The sequence below is a fragment of the Thunnus thynnus genome, chromosome 13 (genome assembly GCF_963924715.1).
Source record: "Thunnus thynnus chromosome 13, fThuThy2.1, whole genome shotgun sequence".
Taxonomy (NCBI): Eukaryota; Metazoa; Chordata; class Actinopteri; order Scombriformes; family Scombridae; genus Thunnus; species Thunnus thynnus.
This window is the reverse complement of record NC_089529.1, coordinates 29,585,591-29,604,802: the sequence shown is the minus strand read 5'-3', so window position 1 is coordinate 29,604,802 and position 19,212 is coordinate 29,585,591. Positions and strand designations below refer to the sequence as shown.

At 38.6% G+C, this 19,212-nt stretch overlaps 1 protein-coding gene across 1 annotated transcript in view; it reads left to right on the top strand.

Annotated features, from left to right (window-relative positions):
• The first annotated feature begins 11,067 nt into the window (after window positions 1-11,067).
• LOC137196305 (uncharacterized) overlaps window positions 11,068-19,212 on the top strand; it is a 58,345-nt gene continuing 50,200 nt past the window's right edge. The window contains exons 1-7 of the mRNA XM_067609174.1: window positions 11,068-11,371; window positions 12,061-12,200; window positions 15,835-15,928; window positions 16,254-16,379; window positions 16,538-16,693; window positions 18,376-18,460; window positions 18,903-19,045. Coding sequence (XP_067465275.1) covers window positions 12,159-12,200; window positions 15,835-15,928; window positions 16,254-16,379; window positions 16,538-16,693; window positions 18,376-18,460; window positions 18,903-19,045 — 646 coding nt within the window. The 5' untranslated portion in view covers window positions 11,068-11,371; window positions 12,061-12,158. The remainder of the gene's footprint in view (window positions 11,372-12,060; window positions 12,201-15,834; window positions 15,929-16,253; window positions 16,380-16,537; window positions 16,694-18,375; window positions 18,461-18,902; window positions 19,046-19,212) is intronic.

Genomic DNA, 19,212 nt, shown 5'->3' with positions numbered 1-19,212 from the left:
GCAGGAAGCCCCCAACCCCTATTACCATCCAGGGGGAGGAGGTGGAGTTAGTGGACTCCTATAAATTCCTGGCTGTGCACATCAGTGACTGGCAGGAAAATACAAGAAGGGACAGAGCTGATTGTACTTCCTGCGGTCCTTTTATGTGTGCAGCAGGTTGACCTGGTCAAAGTTTGATTGACATGTGTACTGTCAGTCAAAATTGGCACACAGTCACATACTTTCATGGGTGAATTGTGGACTTCCTGTTGGATTTAGGTCAGGGGTGTCAGTGTATGATTTGTAGGTCTTGATGAGTCGAATAATTGAGTTTTGGTTTGATCTCTCTATGGCATTCCTACGGGCCGTGGCGGCCATTTTAGTGACATAGGTGGCGCTATAGAGCACATTTTGGCACTTTTGGGTAAAATTTTTATATTTTATCAAATTTTCCACTAGACTTGATGTGTGTGCCAAATGTGATGAGTTTTTGAGCATGTTTAGGGGGTCAAATTTAGGGTTGAAGTGGCGGATTAATAAAGAAAGACGAAAGAAAGAAAGAAAGAAAGAAACAGAACTGATACAAGGGCATCTTCGCCCCTTTGCGGCTCAGGCCCTAATAAGATGTTGGGAAATCCCTCCTATCTCCTCTATGAGGAGCTGTGGCAGAGGGGGAGCACCTTCAGCCAGAGGCTCACTCTCCCCACGGAGTATTCAGGTGTTCCTTTCTGCCAACAGCCATCAGATTGTACAAGAGAGCCTGAAACTATCGCCACGTTGACAATATATTTATTGTCAACGTACTTGTACTCTATTAGTAGTACATATCATGTACATTATAAGTAGTGTAGTAGTGTAGTGTATATTTAAGCATATTGGTAGTACACTTTAAAGTCTCCCTTATAGAACATTTGTAGGAGTTGTCAAGTACACTTAAATTTATTAGAAATGCACAAGCACTATGTAGAAATACACTGGTAGACTAGTGTAAAGGTATTTGTAATCTATCAATGTTAGATTTTATGTACATTCAAAGTACAATTTACGTTATAAATGTATTTCAGTTGTACTGTAAATTGAAGAACAGCATGCACAAACATAAAATGATAGTACATTTGCAGAATATTAAGTTTATGTAAAGTTGTTCCATTTTAAATAGAAATCCCCAAAATAAAATGTGAATTAATGACCACAGAGACACGAGGATGAGATACAATTCTTCAAGTCCTCAAGTCTTCAAGTCCTTTGATTTAAGGTTGCGAGGGATAAACTTTTGTTTACATTTGTTTTACAGATTGTGCTTTAAATAAATTAACAATATAACGAGCAACTTATATTTCATATTAAATTTGATGAACAGCATCATGACTTCAGTCTGACTCAGAGTAACTTAATATAGAAGAAATAAAAACTCTGGCATTAGGGTGACACTTCAGTCAAGCTTAAATGATTTGTAATTAGTCTCCTAGCAACAGTATGGACCACTGCAGCACAACCCATAATAACCCAATTAACAGATTAGTGCCATCTGGTGGACATTTAAGAGCTTAAGGTTTCCCTTAGTGTTTTATTGTAGACCTGAATCAAAGACTTTCTCTGCTGACATCATTGACATTCAAAAAACACTTTCATGAACTAAAACATGAATCATTGAGGAAAAATAGCAAACAAAACCTTCAATCCAAACAAGGTGGAAATGAGCAGAAGAAGAAAAGGAGGAAACTAGTTTCCTGTCTCTCCTTCTGTCTTGCTCCCCTCAGCGCCCTTGTTGGGCTGCCAGCCCGTCTGAAATACAAAGGTGATGGCGAACCTCCTACACGTGAATATGTCGGTGAAGTGCTTCTATTTGATGCATGTTGGCTAAACACCAAAGATCTCTACTCATTCGTAGCTTTGCCAAATAAGAAAGACTTTGAATTGTGCTTCTTTAATGAAGCTCCACTCTGACGTTTCCAGGAAATTCAAGCCTCCAGATCTGGAGATCCAAAGTGGAAGAACTGGGCTATTGAATCTTCTATACAAATGGACATTACCACTCTGGTTGTGAAATTCTGGACAGGAAGAGTACCCGACCATAACATCGAATTGCACCTGAGTAGATACTGTGAACTAACTGAACCTGTTGACAACTTTGGTAACATTATCAGGTACGAAGTGCGTAAATACAAAGTCTGCATTAAAAAAGATTCAAATGGCCACCAGGTCCAAATCCCAAGCTCCATCTCCCTCTGTCCATACAATGGACGCATCATCTATCCTGGTCAGTCCATCAGCAGCTTCATCTACAGCTCTGCCGACCACCAGGTGAAGCAGCGTCCTACAGTGAAATGTTGGAAGTGTGGCTGCCTGGGTCATAAAGTGAAGGACTGCACATCTGAGGGTCTGTGCAGCCTGCATGGTGTCAATGGACACACTTTCTTCAGCTGTCCGGACTCCTATGTCATCAAAGCCAGATCATAGCAGCAGCGTCCTCACAGCCAGCCAGCCACTCAGCAACCAGCCTCCCTGCAGCATCAGCCTCTCATCCAGCCTCCGGCCTGGCAGCCAGGAGATGCTCTTCCTCCTCCCCATCTGCCTGATGCCCATCTCCCTGCTCCCCAGCGAGGTCCTCGGCTGTCTGATCCACCTGCTGGAGATGAATCCCCTCTGCTGTAGAACTACAGCCCCCAGCTCCTCCTCCTGATGACGTCTCCTTTCTGTCAGTTGAGGGGAGTTTAAAGTGAAAGTGATGTAGAGGGAGATTACAGTGACAGTGTTGATGAAAATGAAGAGCAAAACTATGAAAGCGCCAGTGAGAGCCCTAGCTCTGATTTTAGCACCGACATATTAACAGCTGGTCAGTGAGCCAGCAGCACACCACTCCATCCTCCGTCTGAAGCAAAGGCTGCTGTGCCTGAGAGTAATTCAGGCCCCTTCTCTCTCACACCTGAGTTCTTTGCCCCTACAATGAATGAGACAGAGTGAAATGCCTTTCGAGGTAGTTAGAAGGAAGAAGAGACGACTTCAGCTTACCTCTCATAAAAATGAGAAACGCTTTGATGATAAAGCATCACCTTAGAGCTACATCCTCTCCTCTCCACTATGAGCTTCCTGGAATGATTGTGGTATTCAGTCAAGTGCTTTTAGAAAAGAAAAGATTAAATATTTATGTGATACTGACTTTGACATCTTGTGCACTCAAGAACTGAGACTGAACACGAACAGTGATGTTGATGATGTATTTATTTTTTTTCCAAAGGGGAAATGTTTAATATTAATAGGTGAAAATAAGGCTGATGGTGTTGGTATATTTTTAAAAAATCACGAAGTGAATATAATTAGGAGATATAATGCCAGGTAGATCACTTATGGTAGATTGTTTTTATCAAGGTGAAGCATGTCGCATTATTCATGTTTACAAAAATGTCAGTTGTTTAAAAGACTTTGAGAACTATTGTGGATAGGTTTGAATATTATTTCATGTGGTTTAATACAGTCACTGAAGAAAATGATTGAGTTGCCAGCTGTGTTTAAACTGCATCCAGAGGGTAAATCTGTCAACAAGGAAATTTAATTGATGTATTTAGAGCTGTTAACCCCTCCGGAACTGATTTTACCAGGTTTGATTCTAAAACTAAAACTCTTATTGATCGCATATATGTGTCCTCTAACTCACTACGGAACAGTTTTTAATTATTTTTCTGACCATCTACTTGTTAAAACTTCTCTGTCATCTGGAACCTCAGTGAACAAAGGTTTCTGGAACTGAATGTACAGAATTTACAAGATAAAGATTTGATAACTGACTTAAGACAGGAAATACATAAAGTAACTCAATTAGATATTCTAGCTAAATCTTATACTAAACTATGGGAAATACAAAAATATAGAATAAAAGATGTCTTTAAATTTAAACGTAAAGAATTAAATAAACTTAAAATACAAAGTATAATGCATTATTAGTTTGAAGCAGAAGAAACAAAGATCAACTATCGATGAAGAAACAATATTAAATTGTAAACACAAATAGACACCCTTAATTATGAATTATTGTATAATATATATAAACAGTCAGAAACAGATAAAAGAGGAAATCTTGTTCACGCTATTAAATCTGGACAAAAATACTTCAAAGCAAGTTCATTAAGTTAATTAAAAACACAGTGATACTGTTTTTAGTGAAAATATGAAAAGAGAAGTCATTAAAGATTTATGTGCCACTGCATACAAGAAAAATAGAAACAGACATGGACATAGTGAACACATTTTTGAAAAGTGTTCCTTCCTACAGCCCGTCGACTTTTACTCAGCTTATCTGTGAAATAAAAAAAAGAAGAGGTGTTCAGGCCATCAGACAGTTAAATGTTGGAAAAAGTCCCGGTCCAGATGATCTGCCCTCTGAGTTTTATCAGTTAATTATTGATGAAATCATAAATCTGCTCACTTCCATGAACAAGGTCTTCACAGTGGCCGTATGGTGGACTCTCTTTTATGAAGGTGTTCTCTGCTCATCATATAAAAAAGTGATGAGTCTGATATGGTTAATTATAGACATCTTACTAATATGAATACCAACCATAACATATTTGCTAAAATAATTATGAACAGACTTAATGATATATTAGATGAAGTTATAGAAAACGAACAAATGTGTAATCAAAGGTTGGGTGATGTGGTATAATCTCTGTACCGTAAGAGAAATCATGCACAAACCTGAAGATGCAAAAGGTTTTTATATTACTGGACTCGATCAAAAAAAAAAAAAAGAGAGATCTTTGGCCTGTGATGAAGGCTTTATTCACACCTAGTGGGTGCATTGCTGGGGGAAAAAAGGAGTGCTGTGTCGAATTTGGTGCAATTTGGACATGCAAAACGATAAATATTAATATAAGTTATATATATAAATAATATAAAAATTAATTTAAACTCTGAATAAACAAGCCATCAGTCACTCCACTCTGCAGCAACGGGGCGGCGCTTCTGGGTTCTGCTACTGTCACGATCAGATCTTTACAACCCCGCCATAAGAAAGAGGGGACGACATCTCTCTTCATTTAATAATATTTAAAGTTAGGCTTTGTTGTGGGTTTCCTGACTCATTTTTAAAACGACGAGAGAAAAAGAGAGAGAGGGCAAGTGTGCTGAGAGGGCGAGCAAGTGACAGAGAGACAGCGCTGGAAAGTTTTCTGAGAGAGAGAAAGCCTGTGAATGACAGAAATACAACATTATGTTTTCATTGTTTCATGGTGGTTACGTTCTAAAGGACAAATAAACAACCATAAAATATTCAACAGGTGATTTCTTGTGGAGACAGATGCTCTTTGGGTGCAATTTGGAAACACTACATGTTTAATATTAATAAACTGTGAACAAACAAGCGAACAGTGAGCTGCTCAGTTCTCCGTTTTAGTGCAGCGGGGGCTGTTTGATACAAACACTGTCACATCACAGTGAGAGAGGCTTCTGGGCTCTGACTGGTTGAGCAGGACAAAGGCACGTGCCCTGCTCAATTAAACTGCCCAAGAGAGAAGACCGAGCATACACAGGCGAATAAAAACACAGAGGCAGTAAAATTAGTCAATAGGAGCACAGACACGTTTGATTGGCAGAAGAATCAACCAATGGAAGGCCAAAAACTGCTTCTACAGTTCACCCTCAGTTTAGGAGACAGGTTGTCTATGCTAGTACAATTTGAAAGCACATTTCCAAAGGAGATTAAAATGGAATGGATCATTTATAGGTTAAGGGAATATATTCCAAACCCTGTAAAATGTTATAACTGTCATTGAATCTGGCATGTAGCCCAACAATGCCGTGGTAAACAAAGATTTGCAAAATGTGGAGGTGAACGGAAAGTGTGCAAAGGAAGCCAAGTTGAATTGTAACTGTGGTAGAGAGCACAGTGCTGCGTCTGGTGGTTGTGCAGTCCAGAGTTATGAATAGCATATCACATGCAGAAGTACTAAAGAGAGTAAATGATGAAATGCAAAGCTCAGAAACTTATAAAGAAGCGAACGGTGAAGGAAACAGACCAGGGGTCCGTTTCACAAAGCAGGTTCAACAAACTCTGAGTCTAATCCTGAACTCTGAGTTGATCTACTCTGAGATAGAGTTTCCGGTTCCAGAACAGCTGATTTGAGTCAGTTTAATCAACTCGGAGTAGTTTCACCTGGAGTTAAGCGCGTGCACCACAACTATAAAAAGCCAGCATCAATGGAGCCCCGATTCAACGAGTCACCATGGCAACGGGGAAGCGGAGGGCTGCGTTTTTCACCCCACTAGCACTCGAAATCTTAATTCTCTCATACGACGAGTTTGAACATGTTTTCAGAAAGAAGTGCAACACCGCTGCAGCTGCAAAAGAGAGGGAGACGGCGTGGGAGAACATCGCTGCTCGGGTCAATGCGTAAGTTTAAATGTAGTCCTTTATAATCACAATAATATTACAGAGGAAAACTGCTTGAATGGTCGCCTATTAATTTATTTCATTTAGGTCCAATCCCGCGAGGGAGAAGCGCACTTCGCAGCAGTTTAGGATGAAATTGTTGAACATTGTTCAAACAGGTGAGACCTCGGCATAATCTCATGGGGGAACCTCATTTTGATCATGTTTTACATTGTAAAGTAAATATTAAGTGGCTGTTGACTGTGCAGTTGTTTTATCCCCAACATAATGCTGGTTTCACACACATAAATGTCTTCTCATCCACATCATATTCTGTTAAATAATTAAGCCTATCTAAACTAACACAGACTTCTACTCAGCCAACAGAAAGAAGGCAGATGCCCGTAAAACGGGTGGTGGTCCAGCACCGCCACCTCTAACGGAGGCAGAGGAGCTGGCCATAAGCCAGAATTTAGGAAGGCCAGTGGCTGGCTACGACATTGTACAAAAAACTTCCGTTTGCAAAGAAACGCAGCGCAACACACAATATCTGCTGGGATGAGAGAGCATGACTACGATTGGTAATGTTGCAAATGTAAGGACGGATTAGGTTGGTTATGTAGATGATGGACTGTGACGTGAAACGGTACCGCTCAAAAAGATAATTGTCTGGAAATGCTAGAACATCTATGCACGGTCTGATATTTGGTCTGACAAATATTTAATTCTCTGCGCAGTAATGCTGCACCTTCATCCACGGGATCGTTACCAAAAGAACATGCCATGTTTGTGAAGAAAGTCGCCACCCACTGTGCCCAATGGACTTCTAATATACTGACACTGATTTTTTTTATTTTTTTTAAGGATTTTTTTAAATGACAGAACTAGGCTACGCCAAAACTCGCCTGCTGACTGAATGAATGAGGAAATCAAATGGAGTGTTTGGCTCTGAAAGAGGGCGAAGACCGAGAGAAACTCGAGGTTCATTGAGAAAAACCTGGTCCCGACCAGGTTAGATTCATAGTCTGTTACTACGGTAACTGACCAAGAGCTTAAGTTACCTCTCTCTCTGAAACAGGCTAGAGTTATCCCTCTTTCTCTGGTTTGAGTTACCTCCCTTTTTGAAACGGAAAACTCAGAGTTTTCCTCATTTCAGGGTTAACAAACTCTGAGTTTTCACTAAACCTGCTTTGTGAAACGGGCCCCAGACCCTCTACTAGAACAACTACAGCCCCAACAATGCGGCAAATTCAATGTTCACATACATGCAAGGTAAAAGAGGACTCATTGATGGTTAATCAAACAAAGTGCATAGCCTTCATCTGTAAACTTATTAATGTGGCTAACTGACAGGAGAAAAAAAAAGCGACAGAATTAAGACAGTGGTAAATGGCAGAGGAATTTTTGGATATTATAGGCTTGAGGGCAGAAGATATTCAAGAAATACTGAAAGTAAACACTGATGGAGGATCTCAGAATAATGATTAATATTGTTTTAATGGTGATCCATTTATTGCAAAGGTACATGTTAGAGAAATGGTGCTTTCAAAAAGCTGAAAGGGAAAAATTTCAAGAATATTGTTTGCTAATTCTATTTCAATGGATAGTAATACAGAAGAATGTGTAACTGTATTTTGAATGCTGCATCAAAGAGTATACCTTTGAGTAGAATAACCGTGAAAAGGAAAGTTGTGCCGTGGTGGAATGAGGAATGCACCAAAGCTGTTAGAGAATGTAATAAAAGCATTATGAGTATTAAAGAGCAACTTGAATCTGAAAAATTTATTAGACTGTCAAAGCTCTGACTCAGAGTAATCAAATCTAGTAAAAATGAACGCATGGAGGAAATTCTGTTCTGCTATAGGTAGAGAAGTGAAACTCTACTATTAATTTTGCCGGGGCTTAAGTAGCAAGAAAAACTCTTCAGTGAAGCTAAAGTTAAATTGACATTATTGTTTAACCGTCCAGTTTATCCTGGGCTGCTGCTTCACATTAATTTACAGTAATGTTTATTTAGCTGAGAGTTTGGATAACTTGACTGCTGATGCATTCCCATTGTGTGTCATTTGTCCATAATTACTGTAATTAACACTATACAAGTTTAGGTTCTGCTTCATGCTCTGTCAGATTTTTAAAAGGAAAGCTTTTTACATTTCCACATATCTGTATCTGTGATTAAGATCCATTTTTAATATCATATCATATAATATATACATATACATAATTAATCTGGAAAGTAAACAACAGTTTTTTACGCACACAGTTCAATTTTCAATAATTAAGACATGTACTTTGAATGTAAATAAGGTGCCAGAGTGCATAAAAAGCATCAAAATAGAGCTTGTTGATCAAAACATTTTTCCAGGGGAGGATCCCCCTGGACCCCCCCTACAGAGGTCCATGCTAAGCCCTGAATGTCCTCAAATCCTAAAAACGCCCCTGGAGTGAATTAAAAATAGCATTGAACAGAACTTGAAACACAGCTACAGAACAGGACCAACTATGTTATATTATGTTCTGTAAACTTCCTGATGCATTTCCAAGTGTCCTTCTAGAACTTTTTTATAAGACTTGGAGAGAGGGATTGCTGCCAAAAAGCTGGAAGAGTGCACTCATTTTGCCTTTTAGTAAACCCGGTAAAGATCCGAATGTTCCTGGAAATTATAGACCAATTGCTTTAACCTCACATCTAATAATTATTAATTATTTCTTAGAACAGAGAGGATCAATTGCTTCTTATTATAACAGATTCAGAAAAGGAAGATCTACTATGGATGCTATTGTTAGGGTAAGTAATGAAAAAAAGAAAAAAGTGTATGATTTTATGTGGAGTGAAGGACTGCTCATTGAAATCAACAGAATGGGCATTGGTGGAAAGTTCTACAACTGGGTTCTAGATTTTCTGTCAGATCAAAAGTTTAGAGCCTTATCCGATGAATTTGATATAGCTAACGGAATCTCTCAAGGAAGGGCTATCAGTCCAGTGTTATTTAACATCATAATCAACAATATCTTTATGAATTTAGATAGAAGGATATGTTCTTCGCTTTATGTAGATGATATATGGATATATGGATCCGGGGGAGAGATGAGACAAGCATGTTGAGAAAGATTAAGGATGCTATTTTAAAAGTAGAACATTGGTCATATAGATAGGGTTTCAAACTTTCTACCAATAAGACGTACTTGACCAGGAGGAGGAAAGCAGATGAGTAGAGGCTTAATTTATATGGAAAAACAATAGAAAAAGTAAAGGAATTTAAGTATTTGTGACTTTGGCTTGATGAAAGATGTATATGGAAGACACATATTGAAAAACCATAAACAAAATGTAAAAAAGTAATTAATCTAATGAGAGCTACATCTAGATATAACTGGGGAGCAGATAAGCAGACACTACTTGATATATAAAAAGCATTAATGAGATCAGCAATTGACTATGGATGTTTTATTTATGGGGCAGCAGTCAAATCTCACCTTAGTTAAACTGATTGTGTACAAAACAAAACTTTGAGATATTTACTGGTGCAGATTTTGTATAGGTCAACTTGAAAGAATGCTGTGCTGGTTGAATCAAGAGAAACCCCGCTAGAACTCAGAAAGAATAAATTTGCATTAATTTATTGGATTCGTCTTAGAAGATGTGGGGATGAAATTACTACTAAAGACATCCTAAATGAATGTTGGGGGTACAATAAGTTTAAAGGAAATGGTTTTGGATGGAAAATAAATTATAAATCAGAAGAGTATGATGTTAAAGAAATAAGTTTTAATTCCCCCACTCCCGTAAGTAATGTTCCCCCATGGCTCTTTCCTAATATTAACATTGATTTTAGTGTTATGGAGCTAAAGAAAGATTGGGTAGAATACAATAGGATATTGTGCAAACCAGTATATAAGGAACCATTTTTATAATTACTCACAGATATTTACTGATGACTCAAAAGACCAGAAGTATCATGTAGGAACAGAAGTCTACATCCCACAATTTCAGATTCATTGAACAAATAGAATTACAGACAAGTTTATACAGTTGAGATGATGGCAGTGATTATTGGTCTGCAGTGGATAGAAGAAGACCTGACAGTAGTCCTGCGTATTGACTCTGCTGCAGTTCTTCTGAGTTTACAAAGCTTGAAATCAATCAGGGAAGATCTATTGTTTGAAATTATGTAATATTTATTTAGAATTCAGAGAATGGGAATAATAGTAGAATTTCATTGGGTACCTGCACATATGGGATTAAAGGGTAATGAATTTGCAGATAGGATGGCAAAAAGAGCACTAAATATGAGACATATAATGGACTTTCCATTTAGAAAAGGAGAAGGTAAAGTACTAATTAAAAATAAATTATTGGCAGAAAAAGTGGGATGAGGACAGTAAAGGCAGAACATACTATAGGATACAAAAAAGAGAGGAGGAAGTGCTATCCAGATTGAGATTTGATCACTCTGGTTTAAATAAGACACTTTTTCTATTGGGAAAAGTAAATTCACAAGCTTGTGCACAGTGTTACATAACTGAATGTAACAAATGTTGCACTGTGTCAGATATAATGAAGCGATAGAGGGGTAGTTGAATTCTTAGTAAACACCAGATTGTTTAACAGAATATAGTATAGTTTATTTTTTGAGTAGGCTATTGTAAACAGGATCCTGTTCTACATACTCCGGTACGGTAGGTGGCGGTATGCATTTATAAGTTGGTATTGCAATCCGTCAAGAAGAAGAAGGATAATGTCAGTTTGTCTGGTGCAGCACTGAGCATGTATCAGTTCATCCATGGTCTGGATAAGTTTCTGTTTGGACTATAACCATTTAATTTATTAAATCCTAATCGTTTTAATTGATACGTTTGTCAGTTGATACATATATACATATATATATATGTATTTATGGTTCTCAAGAAATAATAAGCAATCTGCGCGTTCAAAACACGCCTGTTTGGAACGAGCACTAGTACGAAGAAGATGAAGAAAAAGACCGGGAACTTATCCTCAATCGATGATGTTCCACAGCAATAAGGGTAAGTAGGCTGAAATGTTATATTGTTGTTTCAAACTACAGTATTTAACAAAAGTACTGTGTCACTGATGGTACCGTTGAAAATGTGACTGTCGAACATGAAAACACAACACAATGGTCTCGTTTACTAACGTGCGTAAAAAAACAGAAAAGTTAATACACCAGCAGTCAGTGGTGGCTCTAATCCCGGACGTAATACAACGTGTCTTTGTTAAAGCTGTGATGTCTGTTTGCTTGTTGCCTATATTGTTTTTTTCCAATAATGATTTTTAAGAGAACATGGTAAACTTTAGCACTTAAAATGACGTTTATCCTGTTCAGCTTCACTTTTCATTTTCAGTTTTCGTTGCTTCGAATATCATTTGTCTCTGAAGACTCAGTAATATGTTTTAATGAGCTTTGACAGGAAACAAACAGGACTGAAGTTGAACCTTTGAGAATAAAAGTGATGTGAAATATGAGCCAAAGTTTAATGTTCAGTTTAATCTCACCAAAGGAGAGAAAAAGGCTCAACCTGCTTTAAATAAGTTCTGCAGCTTTTCATGTGCAGATAGTTTAAACCTGACTAGAAATCAGAGGTTTTCCAGTAGAAATCTACTTGTTAACCCAGTTACTCTTAATCTCTTACCCACAGTAACCAGGTTACTTACTGTTTAGTGCAGTATTTATATGTTTTCTTTTTGTTTCTAGATTCTGTCCCTCAGATTTGGATGTGACATCTCTCTTCATCCCAAATCTCAGTGAGATGATGTCTTCAGCTCATCAAAACTGTCAACTTGATCCACAAAATGACTTTGAGAAGAAAACCTTTGACAGCTTCAACTTTGATGGTAAAATAGTTTATAACAAAAGGAGGGGGGGCTGGTGGGGGTCATGTGTTGTTGAACAGCTCTGATACATCCAACAGCTCAAAATCAGCTGCATTACATATTAGTAATATTAATAATATTTTCAAACTACTCTCTAATGAGACCTGATACATATGCAAGTTATAATTCCACCAGAATTCAAGTAGTCTACACTTTAGTCTGACACTCACATCTAAAGACAGTGTGTCACAAGTCACTGAGTTTAGTCACAGACTATAAGATTTTGTACAGACTGGGGATCTTGCAGGGTCACCTTTTGCAGGACTACAACTAGATTCCATTTGAGATTACTAGTGCAGTGCCCGTTCAAACCCTAACCCTGTTCAGATCAGGCCAATTGCTTATTATTTCTTGAGAACCACATATATATGTATCAGTTGACAAATGTATCAGTTAACACATCGATGCTGGTGTTTATCTTGACAGTGACACCAAATTTATAAAAATTGGCATTTCATGTGTTGAAAATGGTTCAAACTGTTATCTGCTGGTTGATATCAGCCCTGAAAAGGCGGATCCAATGCTGACGTAGAGTTGACCATTTGGGAGTTTTCTATGTCATGAAATTTATATAAAGGGTAGAATGATAACTGCCACCTTCCCCGGCTCATTTTCAAATATATGCTGATCAGGACAGTTTTAGCTTCAGCAGCTAAGAGCAGCTAACAGCAGTGCTGGCCACCTGGAGGGGGTCTCTACATCTGTGTCTGGTGTAACTGGAGCTCTGCCGAAACTGTCTGTCCTGTCAGTCAGCTGAAGCTGTGCGCTGCGGAGCAGCTCCGCTGATACTGGCCTTTAGGCGGAGCTGCTCTGATAGTGGACAATTTCAGCTCATTTAATGTTTAAAAAACATTTTACCAGTGGATAACTGCAGGAACAGACAGCCGGATAGTTAAAGAGCTATATTGTGGAGGAATGGTGATCAATGGTCAACTCATCAGGTAGAAGAAAGTGTCCAGAAACTCTGATGTCTTATGCTGAGAATATTTATTGAACAGAAACAGTAAACATCAAGCAGTTCTGCACTTAGATGTTTTCTCTTCCTGTTCTGCCTTCTGAAGGTCTGACTTTTGGTTTTTAACCCCAACAAATCATCCCACGATATGAAAAATTAGTCCTAATTGTCTCATTTAGTTTCTAAACAAGGAACTGCACTTTACCCGTGTTAGTTCAGCTCACATTGCATGGACCTTCAGGTCACCATCAGCACATTCTGGTTTGAATGTCTGATTATGCCCATGAATCTACACATTCACCTGTCTGTGTTGTCTAGGGAGTCTAGGGCCATCTCCCTGACCTTGGTTACCGGGACAACGCCCGTTCACTCTTTATCAGAGTTCCCCTTCAGCTCTCAGTTCCCTCGCCCTCTCTCTCTCTTTTACTCTTGTCTTTTTTAAAATGTGTCCGGAAACCCAACGTTTCATTTCTGTTATTCACAGGCTTTCTCTGTCAGAGAAAGCTTTCCACTGCTGTATCTGCTCACCAGCACTGTCTCTCTGTCACTCGCTTGAGAACTCAGTTCGCTAGTCATCTCTCTCTCTCTTTTTCTCTAGACTTTTAAAAAATGAGCCAGGAAACCTACAACAAAGCCTAACTTCTAACGTTATAAAACGAAGGGAGATGTCGTCCCCTCCTCTCTCTCATGGCAGGGTTGTACAGCTCTGACCATGACAGAGCCCAGAAGCCCCGCCCCGCTGCTGCAGAGTGAGGGCTCACTGTTCACGTGTTTATTTCAAGTTTATTAATATTAAATGTGCTGCGTGTCCAAATTGCACCAAATTTCGACAATGCACTTCTTTGTATCCCCGGCAATGCACCTGCCAAGTGTGAAGTAGATCGGATGAACAGTTCTTGAGAGATGTGAAGGACATACATACATTTATACATATATACAGACAGACAGACAGACAGAGATTCCTTGCTTTATATAGAGAGATTTCCTGTTCTGTTCCTGGTGGAAATGTACAAGAAGAAAACTGTTGAACAATGGAGCAACAACAGAAGTCGCTTTTTGCCACAGCTACCCTTATGTGAAAACGAGGTATTTTTACAACATTAAAACAGCTACACAGTTTATATACCTACTCACAGAAACCACCTTTAACCATTAACTATCTGGACACAGCACTTTCAGCTGCTGGATGTTGGAGTATTTCTGTTTTTAAACCCTGCAAACAGCATGAAACAGCAGCAGTCTGGATAATTATACAAAGGCAGAAAGTCACAGGTTTAATGCCTCCAACTGACCTGAAATCATGTGAAGAAGCATTAAATACACTGCAGACACACAGCAGCTGACAGAAAGAGGTCATATACAGATAAATATTCCTTTTATTGGGTGAATACATGTTCATGTGACTTATAAACAGGGAAGCTCAAGCTAAAGGGCAACGAGACTGCTGAGTTTTAAGTTTCATTAGGAACATGGTTTTAGAGAAGTAGTTTAAAAAACACACACACGCACAAAGGGAAACCATTTACTGTAAACCACCAGTAGAAACTGAGTACAGTTAGCTGATAATTAGCCTGATCAGCCACCGTCAGTAATCAATACAAACATACATTATTAAACCATTAATCAAACCAATAACTAACAGCAGTCAACGTCAGTCAAGCTTATCATACTTTAGCAGTAACTTATCTGTAGTGGTGAGCAGTTTGAATTAAACTGAAGCTCCCTATGCTCTCCGGGGAAAATATCACGCCAAACTCCCTTTAAGAAATAGGACGTATTAACAATTCCTTACATGTCCGCAGAAACACATAACTAGAAACACAACATAAAAGGCCTTATATGTCAACGTTCTTATTGTCAATTCAGCATCAATATAATCCATAAAGATAAACGTATTTCTGTATAAACTTTACATTTTGTCACATCAACTTGCTCCCAGCCTCCTTTAGTTAACTATGGTATTTTAGTGGGAGAAGACGACGGGAATGAAAGGTGAACTGTCTACAAAATTAAGATTTCTCACTAAAATACGTGCTGGTTGGTGGATCAGATACACGCCGAATTAAACGCTGACTCATAACGCTCTTTTGTGATTTTTGTGTGTACTTTACTTGAGTATTTTCATTTTATGTTACTTTATACTTCCGCTCTACTACGTTTCAGAGGGAAATGTTGTACTTTCTACTCCACTACATTTATTTAACAGCTTTATTACTTTTCGGATGAAATTTTTTCATAAAATAACATAACAATAATGATTAGTTTATAAATTACAGCACTTTGCTAATCATTAAACCAGTGGTTCCCAAACTTTTTGGCTTGTGGCCCCTTAAAAGAAATCAGTGAATCAGTGTCTCTGACATATTTCAGATGCTTTCCTGAAATCTGAAAGAATCTTCCTTCTTCTTGCCTCCATTGACATCCTCCTCCACTGACCTTCCCTTCACTTTCAGTTATCACCATCACATGTTTTATTCCTCCATTTCTTCTTTTCCACCTCATTGTTATGTGTTGTATATGTCATGTCTTTTATTCTGCCTTTCTCTGCTTAAAGCAGGAAGTTATTCAGGACAGTTTTCAACAATATCTTAACTTCAACCAGGTTTCACTGAGACAAAAAACTGTTTTTACTCTTCACAGATAATAATACTGAAAGTCTTCAGTGGACATTCCCTCACATGTCGTCCAACAGAGTACCAAATAGGAGAAGAATGCTGTCCTAGATGTCTTGCTGGTAAGATCTAACTGAAACATAAAAGCAGGATGTTTGCCAGCAATGATACTTACAGAATTGATCACTTCTGGGCTGATCAATACAGTTTACTGCTTGTTTATAAGCAGTAAAACAAAGTGATGCTTTTTCTGACAGCTGACTTTTACGTAGCTAAATGTTCCTTGTTTCTTAATTCAGACATGACAGAAGATTTACAGAAAGATACAATGCTTGTACGATATTTGTCACCTGGTGAACAAGAGGGATCAGAGAGAGAAAAGCAATTATTCAAAATATAATGTGAATAATATGATAATTATGATAATAAATTGTTTCTTCTTCACAGGAAATCGAGTTAAAATAGATTGTACAGAGTTCAGAAGCACATCCTGCCTGCCCTGCACTGATGGAACCTACATGAATCATCCCACTGGACTTAAAAAGTGTTTAACCTGTGCAAACTGTGATGCAGGTAGATTTATATTCATATTATTAGCAGAAATTTAAGCAATCATAAAAACTGAAGATTGTGTTTAAGTCAGAAAAAAGATCAGCATGCTGTTGCTGTCTAGTAGATTTAACAGAAGAGAAGTTTAGTATCTCATATGTAACCTCTGTATGTGTTGACAGGTTCTGGTCTGCAGATGAAGACATCATGTACATCAACATCAAATACAGTTTGTCAACCACTGGAGGGATTCTACTGTATGGACTCCACAGAGGACGGCTGTGTGAAAGCACTGAAACACACAAGCTGTCAACCAGGACAATACATCAGACAAAAAGGTTGGTTTTCTCATGCTGACTTTAAGATTATAGTTGTAGTTGAAGTTTTAAATGGGAACACCATGACCTGACAAACAAGTTGCTTATTAAAGCTGCATGTATTGATTTCTGTCCACTAGATAGCAGGAAAAAAGCAGCTCAATAATTCTGTAGAAAAAGTCACAACTGAACACAGACCAGTCAACTTGTTGCTGTCAAGTGGAACTTTTGCACCAGTAAACCATCGTAGTTGATTAGTTACTATGTGTGGTATATGTAAACATGATAGTAAACATGATTTTAACATACAAGGCCTGTGTAAAAATCTAAGATACCATCTTGGCTTCTATACTTATTCATTATAAATTGTTTTCATAATCTACTTTTTTTTAAGTAATCTGGAACTTTCAACCACATCTCATGGCCTTCATCAGTTAATGGAGTTCACTCAGTTGTCATGGAGATGGTTCAGTTGTTATCATGTGACTTAGTATGGAACTTTGGTCATGTGATAACAGGTGGTTGTATTTGGGGGCAGATGGTGACCACTGTCTCTGTTTAAAGATGGTCTCTGGTCAAATTTGAAGTGTCCTTGACCTCCAGTCGTCCACCGACCATGTATCACATGGTCGAAATTGTGTCATGTGTCAACAACTGAACCATCTCCATGACAACTAAAGATGGGAAAAGTTCCATAAAATTTCCACTTAGTAGATCCTTCACACAGACTTGTTGTCATTCTTCTATTTCCAAGGGCAGTGATGAACATTCAAGCTCTAGTTTGTCTTGAAAGGCTGTTCAGTGACTCCCACACTCTGCTGCATAGGTGCACTATACAAAGGTCAGGAGGTCAATTCTGGGGTGAAGCCTACAAAGCTCTTTCACATCTTGTCAGCCCTAAACATGATCAGTCTGACTGAGGGGCTGATTAGTCCATGGAGGACCAGAACCAAAAGAGCTGCTGTGGTACAATGGACAGTCTGCACCATTTTGATATATTAGTTCATTTCCACCTTTGACAACCTGTCTTCAAATTTGCCTTCTTTCCTGTTTGAAACAGAGGTGTCGTTGTGTGTATGTAAAGTTAGACCTGCATGGACCACAGTCTACCCTGCCAAGACACCACTACACCACTGGTTTGAAAGCCTCATGCTTCTAGAAGCTGATGGTGTCTGACTTCCACTGATGGAAGTCAGAAATTATTTTTATGCATCACTGAGTGGAAAGTGGAAGGACGGTTTGTTAGCATAGCTAGCATTTCAGTTGTTGGTGTCCTGTGTCCACTGGTACCTGCCATGCTGCAGGTACACACCAGTGTTCAGATAGGACATGGTGCCACAACAGAAACGTCTGATTGGTCGTTTCTGTTTTGGACTTTGTCTGGCGATTGAAACGTAGGTGAGTCAGAGACAGCAGCCGTTCTGATCCAGTCTTTATCTAGTTAGGAAGGTTTCTGTTCCTGTTGTAATAGTCATAGAGAAAGTTTGGTCTATATGGTGAAGGTGAGGAGCCTGACACACCTGCAGGGACGTTGTGGACAACATTGATTCAACAGCTGGATGTGTGATACAATTTGACAGAGAAACACACTGTGCACCTGGTCAGAGGATAAAACAACCTGGTAACAAACGTCAAAGTCAGACTGTTCTGTCAGTGAATGATCAGTGATGGTGAGTAATCTCAGATGTGTCTCTTTCTCTAAGGAACCAGCAGCACTGATACAGTGTGTTATAACTGTCAGCCGGGCTATTTTTCACAGGATGGTGTGAACTGCACAGCTTGGACAATGTAAGACACTTTTCTATTGAATTATTCATTGATTATTTATTAATTTATTCTCTAAAAGCACAAAAAGCAAAGCATAAGAAGATTTTTCCCTGCTATATAACACTCATTACAAGTGTGCACTAGGTTTTTTGCATCAATGGAACAAATCATCATGCATGGGAATATTCAAGACATTGCCAATTAAATTCACTTCAATTAAAAAAACTTCATTCATCTCTGAGGAGCAACTCATGAGGCAGGCATAGTAAAAGGACATACAAACAGGACATATAAGACAATGTTTGATAGACAAACAGTGACCATGTGACAGAGATAGAAATAATATAAGAGTCTTAAGTTGGGGGGGTGCTGTGGCAGACCAAAAGGTGTGGGGGTTAGTCCCATTCCATTGGAATCCAATAACAAAGAAATAAAGCAGTCTTTTACTTTTCTCATCCAACAGTTGCTCAGAAACTGAAGTGATGGTCAAAGAAGGAAACCAGACAAATGATGTCGTCTGCAGAAGTGCATCAAGAAATCATTACTCTTTATTTTCACCATTGTTGATGGTTTTCTCACTAACACTTGCCTGGCTTGTGAGCAGAGGTTAGTGCTTGTTTTGCATGTCTACCTAATTTGTCTAATATCCTCCTCGCCTCCAGTGGACTCAATTAAAGCTCACTAACTGTTGGTGCTAATATTGTGCTTCATTTTGCATGTCAGGCAGGTGAATAACAACTGATATGTGCAACCTGTCAAGTTATTCTTCATAA